At 37.6% G+C, this 21088-nt stretch overlaps 1 protein-coding gene across 5 annotated transcripts in view; it reads left to right on the top strand.

Annotated features, from left to right (window-relative positions):
- The window catches only part of SLC4A10 (solute carrier family 4 member 10), a 146884-nt gene that overhangs the window by 59882 nt on the left and 65914 nt on the right, over positions 1-21088 (top strand). For all 5 annotated transcript variants that reach the window (XM_058809717.1, XM_058809716.1, XM_058809715.1 and 2 more), the window contains exons 3-4: positions 6704-6850; positions 16267-16405. In XM_058809717.1, the coding sequence (XP_058665700.1) occupies positions 6704-6850; positions 16267-16405 (286 nt within the window). The remainder of the gene's footprint in view (positions 1-6703; positions 6851-16266; positions 16406-21088) is intronic.

Here is a 21088-nt window from a genome sequence, read left to right as displayed (position 1 = left end):
CATCATAGCACACCTGTCTGCCACTGACATTATTTACCTGAAAATTAATAGGACCTAGCAGCTCATAGGACTGAAAGAATATAAATTTTAATAACCTGGCCTTGGTTCACCCATGCCTCAATGTAGAAACAAGTCAGGCACCGGCTCTGCTTGGTCAGACAGGAGCATCAGCTGAGATTTCCCTTCCCCTTGGCTCCCAGGATGCTCCAGCCTACTGCAAATAATTTGTTAGCATGTCAGTACAGATGCCCTGCTCCCAGCTGCCCTGCCTTGCTGCCCTGGGGTGCCCAGCTCATCCTGACGTGGGCGCTGACCCCGCTCGTGCTCCTTGCAGCGACGCTCGCCGCGCTTCGATGGAACAATAAAAGCTGTGGAAACACAGGCCAGAGTGATTTGGCTTTGTCTGTACCTGGAATGTTGCTCTTTCATTTTGTTGCCTACCAGGTATCACAAGCTCAAGCTTGTTCCCTTTGTGATTCCTAAGGCACATGTTTCTGTAGTGCCTCTTCTCTAGTTTTGTTTTCTTTTTCCTACGTAATTCAATATTGCTTGAGATCTCACTTTTCTCCTCTTGTCCTGGCAGTCACCTGGTTTGATCCCTTTGCTCCCCTTGTCCCTCCTCAGCAGTTTCTGTGGTAGTGGAAGGTGGTTCACCTTGAACAATCATGAATAAGTCTGAAGCATGTGTTCACAGAATCTCTTTGAAATGATGAATAATGAAATAATGGAAGCAGACAAGTGCCACAGTGTTGGTTGAACACTACAGTCTTTAGCTGATGATAAGGTTTGGTTGTGAATTTGGCTTGAATTTACTCTGAGCTTCACAGACAGGGAACCTTTTCAGTATTTGTAGGGACTAATACATTCAAATGCTTCACTTTGTGAAATCCCAGATGAAACTGACATAAACCAATTTGCCATTGTTGGTGAAAGCTGCTAAATTGCAGCATCAGAAGATAGAAACATTAATTTTTTAACACGCGATTGTACTTGTACTGAGATTGCTTTTTCTTTTTCTTTTTTTTTTTCTTTTTTTTTTTTTTTTTTTTGCTTGCTGTTAATTTCGAAATATAGGTCAAATTATTCCCTCCAATAACCACAGCTTCACTCTCCATCAGTGGAAAGAGTTGCGTGTCTGGGCAGGTTCTTTTACATTTCGTGTCTGCTGGCTTTTTTTCTTCTGTCTGGCAAGGTCATGATCTCATGATAGAACCATACATACAACACCTCTGGGTTCCTCTGGAGGAATCTAGGAAATTTGAAACATAAGTGCTGGTAAAAAAGTACATTTTTGCCTACCTACAATCTGGAAAAATCTTTTGTTAAAATGCAAGGTTTTTTTGGGGAGGGCAATGAATGATCGAAGCTTTTTAAAAGGCCCTTAACTTTAATGACTTCAGTGAGATACTCTTATCCTCCATATTCAATGTGTCCTTAATGTTATCGTGGGTCAGGAATATTGTTTTTATTTTTTTCTATATAATTTTTGTTGTAATCTACTGTAGAATATAAATTACATGTATAATCTAAAAGTAATTTTGAAGGTTTTCTTGTCAGTTCCTCCAAATTATGGCACCGCAAAAAGGTGAAAAATGGGTTTTGGGCAAACCATAACCACAAACAGCAATGTAAACTGTTGATTTTGGAAGAATTGCTTTTGTCCTTTCTGCTTTTTCTCCAGCTCTGCTCCCTGCTGCACTACAATAACGAATCGTGAGTCATGTACTTTTACTCCTACACAATTCACCATCATCACTTTCTTTCCTGTAAGGAAAAAGGCAATTCTTTTTAACCCTACATGGGCTGATGGTTTTCTGTCTCTACCTCACCATTCATTTTTGAGAGGATGAAACATTGCATTTGGTTCAGCTCTAGCTGTCAGTGCACAGGGGAGGCTTCAAGCACTGAGTGTTTTCCAGAGGAGGGAGGAACCCCTCTGGTCCTGCTGAGGTCAGCACTCAGCTGAGGCTTGGCTTGAGCTGCTGGCAAAGTGTTCTTTCTCAAGGCACCTTGCCTTTGCCGTGTGTTTCCTCAGTAGGTCACAGAGCCTGCCTTTGCTCTTTCTGGAGGTGTTTCAGGACCCATCTGTTCCCTTGTCTGCCCCTTCCCTCCATGCCTGTGAGCAGGGATGTGAAAGCCTTGGTGCCAGCAGGTGCCTCAGGCAGATTCAGGTAATCCCAGGAGGAAGGCAGCACAAGCACACGGACCCTGAGCAGCTGGTGCCCATGGATGTTTGGATCCAGGACAGTCATTATTTTACACAGTTGCCACCAACTGGGCTGGCTCACTAAGAAGCTCTAAAGTACCTCCTTGAGTTCCACATTCCTGGTGTAATATGGAGACCTGAAAGAATTTCCATGCTGAGAGAGGATCTTCTCCATGGTTTATGCTGTGTTTAATTTATGTCACAATTTAAAAACTCAGAATTGGTTTAGATATCTGTGAGCCATAGGATTTATCTGATCTTCCTGAGTTTTTCTATTAACCTTACATTAGCATCAGTAGTGTTTTATCATAGAAAGACTATGATTTTGTCCTTGCAAAAACACCCTCTGAACTCGGATGTTGATTTATTCCAGACGGGCTGCTAGGAAAGCTAAGCATGAATCACATGCATTTTTTTTCAGTATTAAGATTTAGGACCAAGTAATTTTATAAAACAGACCCACTGAGAAAATACAATAATACATAAAGATTATTTACAGTGTGAAAGTTTATTAAAGAAATGCAATGCACTGAATTGATCTGCTCTGCAATGACGTTTATACAGAGCTATACATCCACTGGTAAATTGTAAAAAGATTATTTTTAATAAAAGAATATTCTGAATCAAATTGCATATAGCTGGGGAAAAAACCCCAGAATATAAAGCTAGTTCAAATTTATAGCATAAGAAGCTTGTGGTTTACCTTCAAAGCAATAAATCACTCCTTGGGTTAAAGTATTTAAGGATTGAGAAATAATAATCCATGTTATGAATAATTCTTTTTTAATTTTTGTGGGATTACATTAAACACAAATGATAGTATGAAATATTTAAGAGGAGTCCTATTAATTATTAATAGCTTTGAGACAGATGAAAATACATGCAAACATGTGGAAAAATCAGAATCTCCCCATAACTTTTGAAGAAAAAATTATTGTGCTCTAAGTGTCTTCAGTTTGTAGAGGTATGAAATCATTGCCCTAGAAAAGACAGATATGAAACATAATTATTAATATGAATACGTCTCTGCACTTCTTAGAATAAAATCTAAGTAGAAGTGTTGTTTGAGGTTGCTGAAAGGAGAAAGGAGAAATTATTCCTTTCTTAAAGTTTTTTAAGAACCCAATAGCAAATTAATAATCTAAAAATCCAGGCTCAGAATAGGAAGAATTTTCTGCGTATCCCTTGAGAATGACTGAAGTAACATCTAGAAATGGTTTTCAGAACCTGGCATTCTGTGTCTTTAAAACCAGAAGCTTATCCTAGCTACCTATCTTATGCCTTAAATAAATGGAAAGAAAAAGAAATGTAGTGGGATTTCTAGAGCTCTGAACACACATAACCCATTTTAATTGATGGCGCTTGATGACTTAACTTAGGTACTTCTGGAAATCCCATTACAATTCTTTAGTGATATGACATTTCAAGGGAAAATGGAGATGGAGAGAAAGGATTTGTAAATATTTCCCTTAATTTAGTAGAAGTAAAATATTTTTAAAGGAATGCTAAGAGTACAGACTTTTTTGCCCCAACACTTCCCATTCTTCCAAAAACAATTTTAACACAAAAAACATACCCATTTGGTAGGGAGAGCAGTGTGCTATGTTCACCTCTTAAACCATATGTCAGCTCTGTGTGAGAATGGCTGTTAGGTTGTACCTGATGTCTATGGTTTGTACCCTGATGTAACCTGCAGTTGTTACTATTTCCCATACTTTAGTGTCTTTGTAGCCTTGCCAAAAGAATGAGAAATTATAATCTAATTGAGCTAGGTCCGGTGAAAATGTATGGCAGAGCAGAATTATTTTCCAATATTTGAGCAATATTCAGTCATTTTAAGTTGGCATCCTGATGAAGTAAGTAATAAAAGACACAAAACAGTTCGTAAAGATAAATGAAAGAAATGCCCATATATGATCAGTTATTATCTATAAGGATACCCTGGATAGTGGATATCCTGGGTTTTCCTGAGATCCGCCCTTCTCTGTCCATGTTTGACCTTCAGTCTTGGCAAATTTAGAGAGCTCTCTGGAAACTCTTGTTTAATAATGCCTTGGACAATTTGTACAGAAAAATGTACATTACATTCTAGCTCATAATACTTACCATGAAAAGGTTACTTGAAGTAAGGTAATACAGTAATTGGATTTCTTTTGTATTTCCTTTCTTTTTTTTTTTTTTTTTTTTTGCTGCTTCCATCATTCATTGTCATTTTGTCAGCAATTCAGAATTCATTACTCTTTTGTTCCCAGATGGTCTCTTTTTGCTCCACAGTTGTGATCTTTTAATAAACCAGAACTACTTAACTCTCAGATTTTTTGCTTTTTGCTCTATGATTTTTCTGTAGAGAACTATTGCTTTTCCCCTGTCAGTTTCTTTGCCTCTTATATGTCTGAACCTTGTAACAAGCACCTACCTTTCTCCATGTGTTTACTGAAATTATGCCTCAGTAGCACTCTGCTGGTCTCAGTGGGTTCACACAGAAAGAGTAAAATCCACTTTGTTTTTTCCTGATGTCTATTTCTGTTTCCAGGTTCCTGGTTTTTTTCCAGTGAACTGATTTTGTCTGTATAAGGAAAATTGTTGTGGCATTCAGACACACACGCACACACACACGAATGTTCTGGCACTGTATCTCAGTGTACTGAATAAAGAACAGTCTGGACTCAAGTACTGCTTTCAGCCCTGGAAATTAATTGAAATGTGAGTCTCAATCAGCATTTCCTGATGCAGGTACAATCTGATCATTGACGTGGGAGAAAACTAGGATAAGCATGCCCACTTCTATCACAAAGCAGCAGGAATGTACTTAGTAACTAAATTAAAAAAAGGAATCTATTTGCAACTCTGGAAATTACTGAAGTCTTAGGAACAGTAAACCTTCCTTTCAAAATGTTGTTTTGCTTTTTCTTCTATCCAAGGAGAGGGATAAAGAAATATAAAGTACTGCATTACTCATGTCCTTCAGTATTTTTAAATGAATTTTTCCTTGTGTCATGCTTTACTGACTGCAATGCATTTGAAATACACAAAAGGCAACAGTTCTCTTTAAACCATTTCTTGAGTTAAATGTGATAAGCAAGAAGAAGGAAGTATATAATAAATAAATAAATAGTTTTCAACTCATGGGCATTGTATTAGGAAGATCTCCTCACTCTACAAGAACAGTCTCTCAAAAATTGATGCCTCTTCTTTCTAGCCTCCTCTACATGGATCAGTGTTAGGGAAGTAACTAGTGTGGTGTCCAGACTCTTTTCTCCAGGATTTTTAGCTCTGCCTCTGCAGAGAATTCCTGTCAGTATTGAATTTCTTTGATGTTTTGTGACACTTGCTGCCTTGCTGTGTTTTCTGCCTCCTCTGGAGTCTCCATGGGATTAAAAGATCACGTGCTACCTTAGCTTAGTGTTCTTGACCTTTTTTGGATGATTGACACGGCTGAATGATTACAGCAAAACAGCAAATATCCATGAGCTGTGTTATGTTCATTTCAAGGAGAAAATAATGTTATTTGAGATGAGTAATCTGTGCTATGTCTTTCTGCTGAGTAAATGTAGAAGACCTGCCTGTAGTGAGTCACAATTCCTTTCCCATTTGTTCTGGTTAGTGCACATTTCTGCCGTGCTCTCCCCCTTCTAAATGCTTTACTGTGCTCTGATCCTGTTAGCCCACATAGCTAAGAGACCTAAATATTTTGGGCTTGATCAGCAACATAAAATTTGTCAGGCTTGAAGGCAGCAGGCATGCAATATGTACCTTCTTATGTATTTAAAAAAATACAACAGAGGAAATGAAAGCACCCTAAGATACCAGCAATATATTTATGATGTGAGCATGCAAAGTGGTATAGAGATTTTGTGCTCTTGCTTTCAGAGTGTTTTATTGTTTTTTTCAATTTCTTTTTTTCCCCCTTTCTTCTTAGTTTTTTATTCAATGAATTTCCCACAAGAATTCTGTCAAGGTTTGGCTTATAAATAGGAATGAGTTTGGTAAAGTTCTTGTACACAAAAAGCAAACAGCAACTTTACCAAATGTTCAATCCAAAGAGATCCATGTGTCTCTTTATGTTACTGCTTTGGAAGACATTTAACAGAACACCTGTCTGGCTTTAATGAAAGTTCAAATACAAAGATGCAAATTTGAAGGAAAAAAAAAATCTGGCACTGCATCACAAGGACTTCAGTACTGGAATTGCTTCCTGTATCAAGGGGTTGTGTATCTGTGATGCTTAATCATCATGATTCAAGTCAGTACTGTTATGACTATTGACATTAGAATAATAAATATTATATAACTTCAAAATTATCACAAGAATGATACCATTAATGCTATTATTGATATTTATACTGTTAAATATCCTTGTAAGGATATTTATACTGTTGTGATATTTATACTGTTGTTATACTGCTATTTTTACTGTTGTTATGTTGCCATTGTTCCTTTCTCAAAGACACCTTTTTTACCTGTTCCTTTCTCAAAGACACCTTTTTTCACCTGTAGGCCATCGAACATTGTTCATTGGGGTTCATGTGCCACTGGGTGGAAGAAAAAGTCACCGACGCCATCGGCACCGCGGGCATAAACACAGAAAGAGAGACAGAGAGCGGGACTCAGGATTAGAAGATGGGAGAGAATCTCCTCCTTTTGGTAAGACAAATTTTATTTTTGGGTAGGTCTTTAAGTAATAAATGTCAGCATGATTGTGCATAATCTGTCCTGTTATCACTTGGACGTGATTAGCAGCAGGGTTTTGGAGAATCCACCAGAGCCCCTGCAGGTGATTGGTTCCTTTGAACAAATCCACTGAGGGGCAGCAGCCAGTGGCAGTCAGTACATGAGGAGGCTCAGTGGTTTCCAGCACTGAAGGAGCACTGTGGGAGCTGTTCCTAAGTGTTCTCACAGAGACAGAGTGGGGAAATGCTTTATGGCACCAGCTGCCCTCAGGGTAGGCTCTGGAGTATCTGCCCCCAAAGCATAACAGAGAAGAGCTGTGGTCCTTTACAGTTAGTTTTGTAATAATGTTGATGTTACTGAAGCTGCAGTATTTTATCAGATTCAAACCATGCTCTAGGTTGTGTTTACCTTTTTCCTAACATGACACTGTAAATGTGCCATTGTAACATGGATCTGCTAGCTGTGGACTTGAGGGAAAAGCAGGGAAGAATACCTTTCAGTAAACAAACATGATATGAAACTCCTGAAGTTCTCAAAATTTTAAGTTAGAAAACATTACAGAGGAGAGAAGAAGGTAGTCATTAATAAATTAGTCAAGCTTTATCTCAAAACATGAGAATATTACATGCTGTTTAAAAATACAAAGTGCATGTGATGAAATGTCCAAGGCTATGGAAAGTGTTTAAAATATAATGGAAGCATGTGTACAAAACAATTTTCTAGTGTGTTTTTAAACCATTAGGGAAATGTACCACTGCAATTTCAGGTTACAGAATAGTAATTATAAGACTTTCTTTTAATCAGAATTTTGTATCATGTGTGTGGAAAGCCTTTGAGCAAGTATATTGTAAGTGATTATGGACAGAGCTTGAAATTCTCAAATCTTGCACAATGGTTTATTATACTGCGAGTAAAACAAAGTCAAGACTTTTTCAAACTTAGCAGATTCAAGTTATGTTTCGAAGACTGAACAGCGAAGAAAAAATTGGCTGTGGTGGCTCTGTCTGGAATGGATTTCAAATGTACAAAGACCCAATACTGTATTGAAACCAGTTTCTTGGAAAAAAACAGAGTTCATAAATTATTAAAACAGTTTTCGAAAAGAATATGCATATATACATATAAAGTCAGATTAAAAAGAAACAATTGAAAGTTACATTAGCCAAGAAGTGAGATATCTTGAACTATGAAACAGTGTCTTCTGTTGAGTCATCTGGTTTTATTTAAGTGCCAGTATGTGACACATTTTGGCTGAGAACTTAGCTCTGTTCTTTCAACTTCTGGAGACCTAGGCTTGTGTCCTTCTTAATGTCAAAAGTAAAAAAAAAAAAGAAGAAATTAACTGGCTGAATCTGTTCTTAATAGTCTTTGACATTTGTGCATGCAATAAAATACAATGTTCAACATAATTCTATGTTAGGTAAAGCAGCCTATGTTCAAAGGATCTCTGAGGGTGAAATAGCAGTAATATGAAAAAAGATAGTCTTGAAGTAGATTTGTAGCATGATGGCCACTGCAGTCATCCTCCAGTGTACCTCAAGAAATGAGTAGAGATCTGCAGTTTTTAAAGTCACAATTTCATTTTTAAAGGTGTTATCGTTACCAGTTCAAGCATGTGTGTAAGTGGTGTCACTTGACAGACAAGTTACAGGCCAGAAACATGGAAATCTTTTCTGGATTCAGACTGCTGAAGATATTCTTCAAAGTGCTTGGTTGATAAGAATTCAAAGAATCCAAAGATAGAAGCAGAAATCTGGAAATATCTGGTCTTTTCACCCTGAATAATTATCTGAATAGTAAATTTTGAGGGTTTTCCCCTTTGTCTATCTGACTCCTGGAAGTTGGGCCAGTGAAACAGATTTTGAGCTTTGACATTGGTTCATCCAGGCAGAAATGACAAGAGTGAAAAGATTTACATAATCAAGGCACATCTGAAAATGCTGCAGTGATGGTGAGGTTAAGCACATACAGAACAGGCAGACAAAATAATACAGAGATTAATAGTAGTCAATATACGCCTCCTTCTTTCACTGTAGTTTTTCCTTACAGGAGTTTCAGACAATTTGCTGTGCTGCCTGGAGCAAAGCATTGCCTTCAGAGAGAATATAAGCATGATTTTTCTATGCTTTATTTGCACAGAGGGAGCAACAGATACTTCCCACACTAAATCTGAACCTACTAAACCTCTATAAGCTTTTTAGCTGTTCTTCCCCATGACTCCAAGTTTCTAACAGTAACCAGAAGTGAAGGAAGCTCAAAGGAAGGCAATACACTTCCTTTTTCTGATGTGTAACTCAATATGGGGGACTGTATTACCTGAGAGAGTAGATCCAAACTAGTCCCTTAATTTATAAATCATTCTGATTTAATTGAGCAAGCAGAAATGCTTAGCTCCATCTTTCTATTGACACCTTTTAATGCTTTTCTGCCAAATAGTAGAAGGCTGTATGCTTGGGAACTGTGAAGGAGGAGGGGAAAGAAAAAAACATTTTGATGAGCAGGTGCAAGAAGAAAAGATGGAGAAAATAAGCACTGTGAGACCAACTGATGAAAAACAGTGCTTTGAAATAAGTCAGAAAAATACATAAGGATTTTTATGATACAAGAGAATAAATTGGCAGTGTTTTGAAGCAGTGAAGTATGAAAGGAGATATAATAAAAGTAAAAGATCCAACCACTGAATAATAGAGATTCTGGAACAAGTAAAGACCTGAAATATTCAGACATGAAGTGCTCCACAGTGCTGAGTTAATTTTCTGTCATAATCTATAACTGTATAATTTATAACTTTTTCTGTGCAGCACCATCACGTGCAGCCCTTGCTCTGCTGTCACTGCTGCAGGAGCTGTGCACCCACCTTGTGCTGGGTACTCTGTGGGTCCCATGCAGAGTCACAGGTGCCACCTGGTTCCTGTCCAGTAAAAACCAATTCCTTTAATGTTTTCTGCGTATCAGCCTGGGTAGAAAACACCTCTAATCAGTGCAATGACAATAGGGGGAAGCTTCCTGGTAATTCCTTTGAATCCTGGCTGGGAAAGCTGTAACAGCTGTTTTCTGGGAAGGTTTCTGCAGAGAATAGATTTTTTTAGAACATTCTGACATTGACTCATTAGCTTTTTTTTTATCTCCTACTGTCATTTAAAAAAAATAACCCAAGCGTTCTCAGTGTACAGATTCAGAGATAACTCCAGATTAGACAAATAATATGCAGAATATGTACTTAGTAGGATGAAAGAGAGTCCTGTCATTTAGGGGCACAGATCAGTTACTCAGGTTTGGGTTTTGTTTTCCCTACACCTGGTTCTTACTCTCTGTCTGTTGCCTCTTAATGAGATGAGGGTGTAAAAGGTGTTTCCATTTTGCAATAATGATGTGCCTGTAATGGCACAATTTACAGATTTGATGGTTTGCACATTGGGAGGGTTTTTTGGGTAGTAAAAACTGTAAGCTAAGTGATTTCAGCGGCCTAGGTTTTCACCATCTGGTCTCTTAAGTTTCTTCTTTTTGAAGAGAAGGAGAAATTCAGTGCATTTATCCACTCTAGTTAAAAATGCAGTAGTGCTGTTTATTTTACTGGAGAGGTTTACTCTTCTCAGCTGAAATGCTGCTGTTGTAATTAAGGCCCCAGTTTCATTTCTGCCTTAAGCTCCCCTTCTCCACAGTTTTCCTTGTGGGGTAAAGTATTGCGACTGCTTAGGAATTAAATTAGGAATTGATGCAAATTAAAACTTATTTGGTTAAAAAAAAAGGCTCTTTCTAGCCTGGGGCATCTCCGTGGTGCTGCTTGTGAGGGCAGTGGGTGCCAGCCCCTGTGAGCTGCAGGGCCACGAGGGTCCATCAGTGCCGTGGGTCGTGGTGGCACTGAAAGCCTGCTGCACATTTCCCTTTGGCTGGTGGGGTTGCACTTGCTTGTGTGCATGTGGATTTTAGTGACAGTTTTCTGTGCCTTTTTTGATGTTTGTTGTTTGCCTGTAGCCAGTGAAACAGCTTTTTGGAAGTCATCAGTTAAAGATATTTAATAGATGTTTTAAAATTGTGGAATAGGGAGACTTTGGCTCTGAACTGGGTGTCTCTAAGGACAGGTTTTGTTGAGGGTTAAAGTGAACACAGCTGTGAGAGCTGGGGTTTGATTACAGCCTCATGTGTGTCCTGTATGAGTAGACACTGTTGAAGCTTGTGGAAGGTTTGGTTTGTTCTTTTAAGAAATCTGGATTTAGTAATCCCTTGTTTTAAAGAGGCTTAAATTTGTAATTCATGATATTGGACGTGGCAAGGCAAGCAGAGCAGAGCCTGACACAGGACTGGACACACAGCTCAGGAAAAGCTCTGGAGGCAATGCAGACAAAAAAACTGAGTTGCCAAATGGGGCTTCTTTTGGTTAGTAGAAGGACCTGAAGAAAGTAAATCTAAAAGACTCAGCAGGATGTATTTGGTACCTAAACTCAAGTGCTGAAGGGCTATTAATGGGGTAAATTTAATTATTTGTGAAGAGTATGGCTGTTAAGAGAATTCACCTACTCTTAACTGTAGGCTTGTATGAGGAATGATGAACCCAGAAATTTGAATCTCTGGGCAGCTGTGGCACAGATTGCTGCAAATCTGGATTAAAATAATGTATCATAACTGCAGTTTTAAGAATCTAGCAAAAAAAGAGGATAATTAAAGCTTGGGAATTGTCCATATTGTCAGATCCAAAAGATATGATTATTTGCCATAGCCCTGGGTTGATGGAAATAGTTCATGTCAAGAAAATGCTGGGATAGTTCCCTGAAGCAGATTGTACCTGCAGGGATAAAGTGCCAGAGCATAACCAAAGGAATACTTTCTCCCAACCCAACATGTGATTTCTAAGGTCTGTGAAGAGACTTTCAGAAGTGTCCTGTATGGCTGTTTGCTCTTTTATGTGCACTTTAGTAATGCAAATTTAGTTTAAACTTTTACTAAGTTTTCTAATTAATGAATTCGTGATCCTTACCTGTACTGATTGCTGAGCTAAGGGCAGGGTCCAATCTGGAAAGGAAGGAGGTTAGGGGAGAATCCCCATCCACCACTTCTGTGGTGAGTACAAGCAGGAGAATGATGAATGTTTGTGTCTGAAATGATCCTTTCTTTTCTCTGCTCCTGTGAATTTCCACTTGGCTTGTGAGGGATTGTTATTAATGTCAACTGTGCTACACTTGCTAACTCCCAGTCTGCTCTTTGTCCTGTACAGTAAGTAATAAAAAAAAATAGTTTACATATTTATTATTATTTTGATGCGGATGAGAAGAGCACAAAGCATGGATTAAATCTTGTATATGTTGCTTACTATCTTATGGGAATTTCTGTAATGAAAGTTTTAATTTAATAGTTAGCATGTTTTCCAATGTGGAAAAATTAATCTCTTACTTGTTCATCTGCTGACCCCAGTGAGAAGTATTTGGCTACTAATTCTACCCTTTAATGCAGGTTTGACAGGCTGAGAAATACAGGGAGTGTTACCAGACATACATTTTTTCACTCTTTCTAGAGTTTATCAAGAACAGAGGACAGAATTTAGGTACATTTTCTATGTACTGAAAGCTGTATTTCTGCTTGTGACATCGCCTGGTGGATTGTGTGCAGTTCTGCCTGATGGCAGGGAGGTTTGTCCCAGTTGAAACCCTGGCACCCACTGAGGAGGTGTGGGTTACTCTCACTGGTGTAGTGGAACAGAACGTTTGCTGAATTTACGTGAAGGGACTGAGAGTGATCCTCCTTTGTTACCCCAGACCAAGTCTTGATTTTACCTTATTCCCTTAGGCAAGAGGGAGCAGCCCTGACCCAGAGTTGTGGTCGCACTTGGGGATGTTCTAAATGGGGAAAATGCCAGTTATGGCTCCTTTCTACTTGTGTTTTGCAAGGTGGGAAGGTGTTGTGGGACACTGTTTGCCACTGCCTGCACTCAGCGCTGTTCCAGGGAGCAGCTCCTTGTTTCCCTCTGGGAATTAGGTTATTAGACACTCTAGCTTTCAAATCTGCTCTTTTGGTGTGTCTGTGCCCACATCTTGCATTTGTTTTAGGGTTGTTGATGCCTGTACAAGGAGTCATAAATAGATCAATATATCAGGTTTCTGCAGGGTCACTCCCTTTCTGCAGCACTGAGTCCCACTTTGGATTTGTGTGTACAACAATAGCTTAACCACCAGGTCTTACCCTTTTATTAGGCCAGTGGAATTAGCTAGATTTTTAAATGTGTAATACTCAGAATTTTCATGCATGCAATGAATTCGAGGTATCAGAGGTAGTTTGGATGCAAGTGCTGCACATATTAAATGAGCACAAGCCCGGAGAAACCCAGGGATAAAACAGAGGGGCTGGTGGAGCCACAGGAATCAGAAAGCTGCTTCAGTTTTCCTGACTGAGACTGTTCATTGGCCAAGTAGGAGTGCTTGTTGATGGTACCCCAGCTCCTGTTGCGCACGAGGCTTTCTACCCAGTTCTAGCTGGTCGTGGAGGGTTTCCTGAATTGGTGATGAACAAGTTCCTTGGGAGAATCATCAGCTGCTTATTGTGATACTTCAAGTTCATGTTGCTTCTGATAACTCTGATATAAAATAATTACAGTGATAGAAATACTACTGTAACTGATTAGTCTCACTCATTATTTTTTTTAAAGTGTAATCTAGATTGTTCTCATTACTTTTTAGAAATAGCAATAATAGTATGAAGGATTTTTTTTTGTGCTGGCTGCACTACTTGAAGTAGGGATAGACAAAAATAATATTCAAGCCAATTTCTGTTTGCCTAGACTGCAGAAAATATTGTGTTCTAGTTTGCAAATATTATGCTTCTGCACTGAGGATTAAGTTATCACAGTTTGACAGTCAGCAATTGAAGTATTCTTCCATACTGATTTTGAATCACATATTACTAATTTTCTATATAACACATTAATGGCATATTTGGTATTTATTACTCCTATGAATATGAGCCAAATCTATCTGGCATTGCTCATGAATAGTCCTTTTTATTCAGTTTTACAAGTGGAACCAACAGATCTGTTGTTTTTATTATAATTTTCCTATTGTTTATGTCTTTTAGAATTTGGTCCTTGAAATAAAATTATTGTATCATAAAGCAAATGATAATTTTTTTTCAGTTTCAGCTTGTTGTCTGAAAATGAACCTGTGACTTGCAGGTTTCAAATATCAATAGAAATCACAGCAGTAAAGAAGGACAGAATCTAGCAGCTTTTTTTACTTCTTTGTTAACAAGGAAGAAGATAATTTAGTGCATATTTCGTCATTTCTATAAATGTGGTACTCAGGGGTGTGGTTTGGTGGTGGACTTGGCAGTGCTTGGTCCCCATGATGTTGGATGTCTGAAAGATTCTGATTCACTGTTGTCAGTCAAGTAGCTTGTTACACAGAAGACCCAGTAAGAGCAAATTACTGCAGTGAGGTGACTCCTTGTTGCTGCTCACCTGACTTCAAGAGGTTTCTGATCCTCTGCTCTCCTCCCACGCTGAAAGCTTGTACTTGCATGAGGATCATGACTGTCACAGAGCTGCAGCTCTGCTGTGCAACACTGCTCATTTATTACTTAACAGTAGCAGTTGCTGTAAATCAGTTCTGGTGCTGATTTTATCAACAGTACAGGATGTTCCTGGCAATGCTTATTCTCAGATGCTAGCTGCAGTCCAGCTCTCTACCAAAGTAACTTGTTTTCCATGTTCTGTTAGTAGTCATATGCACTAATCCATTGTAAATTCCTGTCTCACTGAATTTTGTCCTTCTGGAAATCAGTTTTAAGAAGTTGCACACTTCTTAACTAGAATGTACTTTTTTGTCTCTGATTTAAAGAAAAAAGTGAACATTTTTAAAGGAAAAAAAGACGACTGAACACTAAGAGAGATGAGAAAGCAAAGAAAGGGTAAAGTGGAAGAGTTTCTTGCTGTTCTTCAGTGATTCAGCAAAAGTAATTCCTTTAGCTGTGGCCCTTGCAGATCCATCCTCTGGTTCTTTGTAGTACCCGCATCCAGACATCTCTTCCCTCTCTCCTGTATTTCTCCTTGGGTTTCATTTCCTTGCTTTGTGAAGGAGTAAATAGGCTTTAGTGCACTAGATCTTTACACTCTGTTAAAGCAAATAGACCTCAGGTGAAAACTGTCATGTATTGTTTGTGTTTCCTTGCTATAGCAAGTTTAGTACTGCTATCAAAAAGGTATCTCTATTGATGAATTTAATTTTCTGTGTCAGTGGCCCATTTAATTTGTTTGGATCAGAGCTGTGTTTTCTCTTTAATTAGCATTCAATGGGTGCTATAATCTCATTTTTTCCAATATTCAAAGAGCTTTAAGACCCTGTGCAGTGATGCTCTTTGCTGTTAGATGGAACAATGTAGCTTGTCTTACAAATATGTTATAGAAGTGAACTTCATTTAGACAATGTTCAAGGAGTCACTGAGCTGTTCTGCTGGATAATCAGTTTTTCAGTTCACTGGCAGCCTGGCCTCTCTCAGTTCTCACAAAGGACTTTTGGTTCCTTTCAGAAATCTAAAATGCATTAGCAGAAAAAGCAGCCATGTATTGCTAGAGAGGCTGTGCTTCATCAGAGTTTGTTCATTGAGATTTGCATTTAAATAAGCAAATAGGATATAGGACTTTTTAAATACAGCACTTGAGCTATGAACATTGAATATACATGTACTTTAAGATGCTCTGTGAATTTTTTGAGTGAAAAAACAATAGCATGTCTTCAAAAATATATTTAGCTATCTGCACTGAAAGGTTATGAAGGAAATTAATCAATAATAGTATTGAAAGGGAAGTCAGGAAGAATAAAATGAGGAGGCTGGGACAGGTTAAAAAGTTGTGTATCTCAAGCAGCCTAACGAAGTAGAAAGAGTTAACAAAGGGGCAAGTGTCAAGTCTGCAATTGTATATTCACATTAGGCAGGTTTCATTTCGTGTATTTCTCCTACAGCAAAGATTTCACATTTAGTATTCTGTCTTTATGACCTGAGCTAGATCTGCAGATGTAGACTTATGAAGTGGTAAAGTAGATTTTCCTAACACTGGAGTAAAAGTCTTTTATCAGCTTTATTCAGCTTTATCTGTGCTTCTATGCTGCTTCTGTATTTTTTTTTTCTGGGAGATACCATTCCAACTTCCAATACACCCTGTTTCTATACATCAGGTCATAGCTTTGGAGGAGTTTTTTGAAAAGTGGACTTGACAACTACAGTAAATGAGGACGTCTCATTCTGAATGTGTTTGTGTGTAATTGAATGTTCTTACAGAAGAACTGTAAATGTTTTTGTGTGGCAGTAAGTGATGTGCATGAAAACATCTGGACAATCTTATAACATTTGTTTTCTCAGGGCAAGCAAACTAGTGTTTTGGACTTCATATTTTTATTTTTCTCCAGATACCCCATCACAAAGGGTGCAGTTTATTCTTGGAACGGAAGATGATGATGAGGAACACATTCCTCATGATCTCTTCACTGAGCTTGATGAGATCTGCTGGCGTGAAGGAGAGGATGCAGAGTGGAGAGAGACAGCAAGGTGAGCATTTCCATATCTGTATGTTTCTTATCTGTAGGTATTGGTTTCTGGTGTATTGAGGAATGACTTCAAAGCTGTAGCAAGCTCAGGGACAGATTTTGGATATAAAGCTTAAATAAAACCATAATTTTAATCCTTTGTCTGCTAGTATTACTACAGCATCCATCATTTCCCAGAGCCAAATATTTTCATTTGGATTTATGAATATAGGTCAGAGTGAACACTGATGGAAAACAAAAAGTAAATATACCATATATATGAATTAAAATAATTGGGTCAGTTCATATTTTATCTTCTAATTTAAAGAATCTTTCAAACTTCATATTTTGTTTGAATACTCAAGAAAGTGGTAAGGGAGCCATTATAAAGAGATTAAAGCAAGGACTGAGATTACTTTTTGAGCAGTAGAACTTTTACATATTCTAAGTTGCCATGAGCAGTTTGAGATTGAGTATTCAGTGTTGGATTATTTTATTTCTGCAAAACTAGTGGGAAAGACTTTTAGATTGCATTTCTGCTGTGAAAAATAATATTGGTACAGAACTTTTCATTGTATATTTTTTTCCTTGAGCATTTAAATGGGAAATAATTAGCTTAGTTTCATTAAGAATTTACATTTTACAGCAGTGTTTATTTTTCATCTTGAAACCTTAGTTCTTCCTCTCCCTCTCAGTTGTTGACGGTGTTCCTCAATGGTGCCCAAAAGTCTGTGTAATATATATATTTTGTAGAACATAAATTGCAAAATTTCTGGAAGGATTTTGTGGGTAACTATGTATGTGGGCTGTCTGACATGAATATGGCTGGTAGTTTTCTTTCTAATTTTACTGCAAATTTCTACTTTCCCAGAGGGCCAAAAAATTGTCTATGACCTTCCCTTCCATTATCTGTTCATAGGCAGCGTAGGCAGATGCTAAATATAGATTTTTATGTGTAGAAAATTCTCATATGGGGATTGTGCTGCAAAAGGAAGGCAGTAATGTTCCTAAATAATCTTATTAATATTCAGAGAGAGAAAATCTAATCAAGGTAATCGTCTGCAATGTTCTCATACTGATTAGGAATACATAGAACTTCTCTAGGAGGGGTATCAACTTCTGTTGAAATTAAAAAGTAAAAATCACGTATGTTACGTTATTTTTAAGCAGGGAAATAGCAACTTCTTTAGTTCAACTTAACAAAAATCCCTTGGCAAATTATTAAAGAATTGTGTTTCTGAAAATTATAACAATTTCTGTCAGCAAGTGGTTCTGATGAAGATAGAATTCAAAAGGAGTAGGTGAAATAAATTTCTGTTTCAGTTGATCTGTTTATATGTACAGCCTTCTCAATTGTTGTTTGTGAAATGAAAAATGAAAAATGTTTAATAAAAACGAGATTGTTAAAAAATGGCAGGACAAAATCGGCAAATAAAAATACATTTTTCGAGCTCAGAAAATACAAGAGTGACATGATAGGTGATAGTAAAATTTTCTTTAGCTTTAGCTGTAAGATGGAAAGAAAGAATGCTGTGTGGAAAGAACTGGCCAAGATAAATGGTCTTTTCCAGTTTGGATCCCCAGATTTCAGACTGCATTTGGCATGGGGTGAGTGGTTAGAAAAGGAGGAGATTGCAAGGAAATTACCAAATTTAAAATGAAGATAAGACTCAAAGTGCTTCTCTGTGCAAATAAGAGGGTGCAATAATTTCCATCCCAGAAAGGTGAAAGAACATGTATTTAATGGGTAGAGCAATCCCTGTCTCTCTGAGTCTGTCAGTTGTGCTGTGATAATCCAAACACAGCAGTAGTATTAAATAAATGATAAAAAGGGTTGGGGCAAACAGAGCCATTATAGTCCAATTTCAGAGCCATACAATGCTTGAAGGAAAGAAAAATGATAGACTTGGATATAAGTGAGAAATTGGATAAAATGCAATACAATGGTATGTCATGTCAGACTAAGTTAATAATGCTCTTTAATCAGGTAATTGGTTTTTATTTTTCTGACAAAGAAAAAACAGTGAATCTCAATTTTTCCAAGTAAAGCGTTTGGTATGATACAGCAGTGGGAATGTATTACTTAAACTGCATTCTAGTGTAAAAATGCTATTAGCAGGTCAGGAACTATTTGAAGAGGTGCAGCAGGCCATGCTGAGAGATTATACTATTGGTGTGAAAGGTAGTGACAGCCAACTTCTGAAGAATGAGGCTTAATAAATAGATTTATTATTGAATTTAAAAATGGGATTATAATAAGGAAACTTGCTGATAATAAGAAATTAGGAGGTATTACTCCTCTAGAAATAGATAAAGGTATCACACACAAAGAACCAAGTGGCTTTGAGTAGAGTAATAGAAATGGGATGGTGTTTAATGTGCAAGATCATGTGCTTAGAAACTAATACACTGGGTCACTTTAAATACCTGTGGTTAATTCAGGACTTCAGAATTACCGATTTGACTAAAAGCATGGTATGGAGAAGATACAACCTGAATTTGTTGCTGTTCCAGGCTTATTGTATGTTTTTCATCTGTGTGCAAAATGTCCCATGGAAATATTTGTAAATCTTACTGTTTGGCTTTGGATGTAGTTTCAGGTAGAGATTAATTACATTTAATGGGAGTGATAGCCCTAAGTGGGTATGCATTCATTTCACCAAGCTCTGCACTTGGTGCACCTGGACTGAAGTGTTGGGCTGGCCCTGATGAAGCACATCTGTATCTTGGTATTTTCAGTCTGATTGAAAGTGCACTGGACTTTTCTGTTCCAGGATCTGATTTAGACTGTCCCATCCATGGAATTAGTTGGTGAGCAGAATGGAATGAATTGCTTGGTTATGTTGATATAGGGATAATTTTTTTTCTCCATCAATTGATTTCAAGCCAGAAGAAACACATACCTTTTAAAATCAATAGTCATTCTTACAGTAGTTTTTGTATGTGGCCCAGCTGTACAGTTGTGCATTCTCTATGGAGATGATGCATAGTTTCTAGTCTGGAAAAAAAAATCTGGTAAGTTTGTGGAGAAACGTGCTGAAGTGTAACAGTTGGATTTATTTTATACACCAAATAGTGTGGCTGCAAGTTGCAGCTGTTGGGAAGGCAGTTCATGTGTCATGGGTGGAAAGTGGTGCCTGCTTTGTAGCAAGTTTTACCCAGACTTTTGAGACTCATTTATCTGCTAGTATCAACCAAACATATCTGGAGAATATCACTATCTTTATGGAGAAGAAGAAATTATATTGTAAGGAAGAAAATAGGAAGAAACTTAGAACGAAGAGGAAAGTGCTTAAGCTTAAATTTCAATGCACAGTTAGGAAAATAAACTCATGTTTATAGTTTAGAAAGTAAATTGTTAATAGTGACTAGAAAATAGATGGATTAGGGAAAGTTAGGAAGTGTAGTGCATTTTCCCTGGATCAAAACTTTCTTCCAAAGAAAGTGGGTCACAAGAAACATAAGTTTCTCACTGCTGCTTAGTTCCTGACATGCTTGTATTCTTTGGTTGGTTTTCAAATCAGTGTGGGCAGGCACAAGCTCATGTGGAAATAGATACAGATTGAAATATTACATTAAAACCATTAACTGTTGTGAGTACATTCTCCATCTCTCTGCTGCAGACATACCACACTACTAAACAGGTAAATGCAGTCACCCACTTCATATTGTGCAGAAAATGCAGTAACTGTGTCTAAAATGAAGCATGTGCACTCTTTTATTGATGCCTGAGAAAGTGATGAAGCTGGTGTTAGAAGCTAGGACATGTACATAAGGTGTGTGCACCCACCCTAGCCTGAGTTGTATTTTTTCTATAGTAACATGCCTTGCTGAAACTCTTGTTGGCATGCTTTTTCTAGCAAGCATTCTGTCTGAGGAACTAAACTGTGTTATCAGTAGACCTGTGCCAGTCTGTAGCAGTAAAAGAAAGCTGTAGGGATGAAAGTGCTCTTCCATGCAATCACACACAACAGAGATAGCTCCAGATGTGTTCCAGTCGCAGGGGATGCGTGTGACATGAGCTCAATAGGGGCCAATGATGTTGCCCAAGAAACTAAGAAAGGCTTTTATCTGTCAGTCATACCAATTTAAGGGGTTAAACTGCAAAAGTAAATATATTTAAATTTCTCTTTGAGAAACTAAAAGGAGTACAAAATGGGCAAACTGGGATCTATGCCTGAGTTTGTATTTCAAAGCCACTTCTGTCATGGAGCCTTGCTCATGAATTCAGAGGATTGATCAAATGGTATTATGATTTTTAAAACTACTGAAAACTTAGAATTGAAAGGCTCTGCATAAGATTAGAGTTGTTTTATGTTTGCTTCTACTCTTTCTCATTTGATATGTTAAATAAGGATTGTCTGACATAACAGACATATTTCTGTAAAGACAAAAGGTGATAAATAGTATAATGTTGTTCCTTTGATGAAATTAGCAAACTTATGATATGCTTATTAAAATCAAAATAGAAATTTATTTCAAACATAGAATGCTCTCAGCTGGACATGATTTAATTCCATGTCCTGGCTTGTTGACTCATTGAGTAACAATGTATGATAATGTGTTTAAACACCTAAGTTTCAGCAGCAGTAGGAAATGGGGTGCAACCCATACAATTATAGTATTCTAGTTCATAGAAATGCGGAGGATCACAATGGCAAGTAAAATTATTTGAGCAGTAGCAATAGTTTCCTATGGATTTTTA

The sequence above is a fragment of the Ammospiza caudacuta genome, chromosome 8 (genome assembly GCF_027887145.1).
Source record: "Ammospiza caudacuta isolate bAmmCau1 chromosome 8, bAmmCau1.pri, whole genome shotgun sequence".
Classification (NCBI taxonomy): Eukaryota; Metazoa; Chordata; class Aves; order Passeriformes; family Passerellidae; genus Ammospiza; species Ammospiza caudacuta.
Note: the sequence above shows the minus strand (reverse complement) of the source record. Positions and strands in the feature narration are given on the sequence as shown.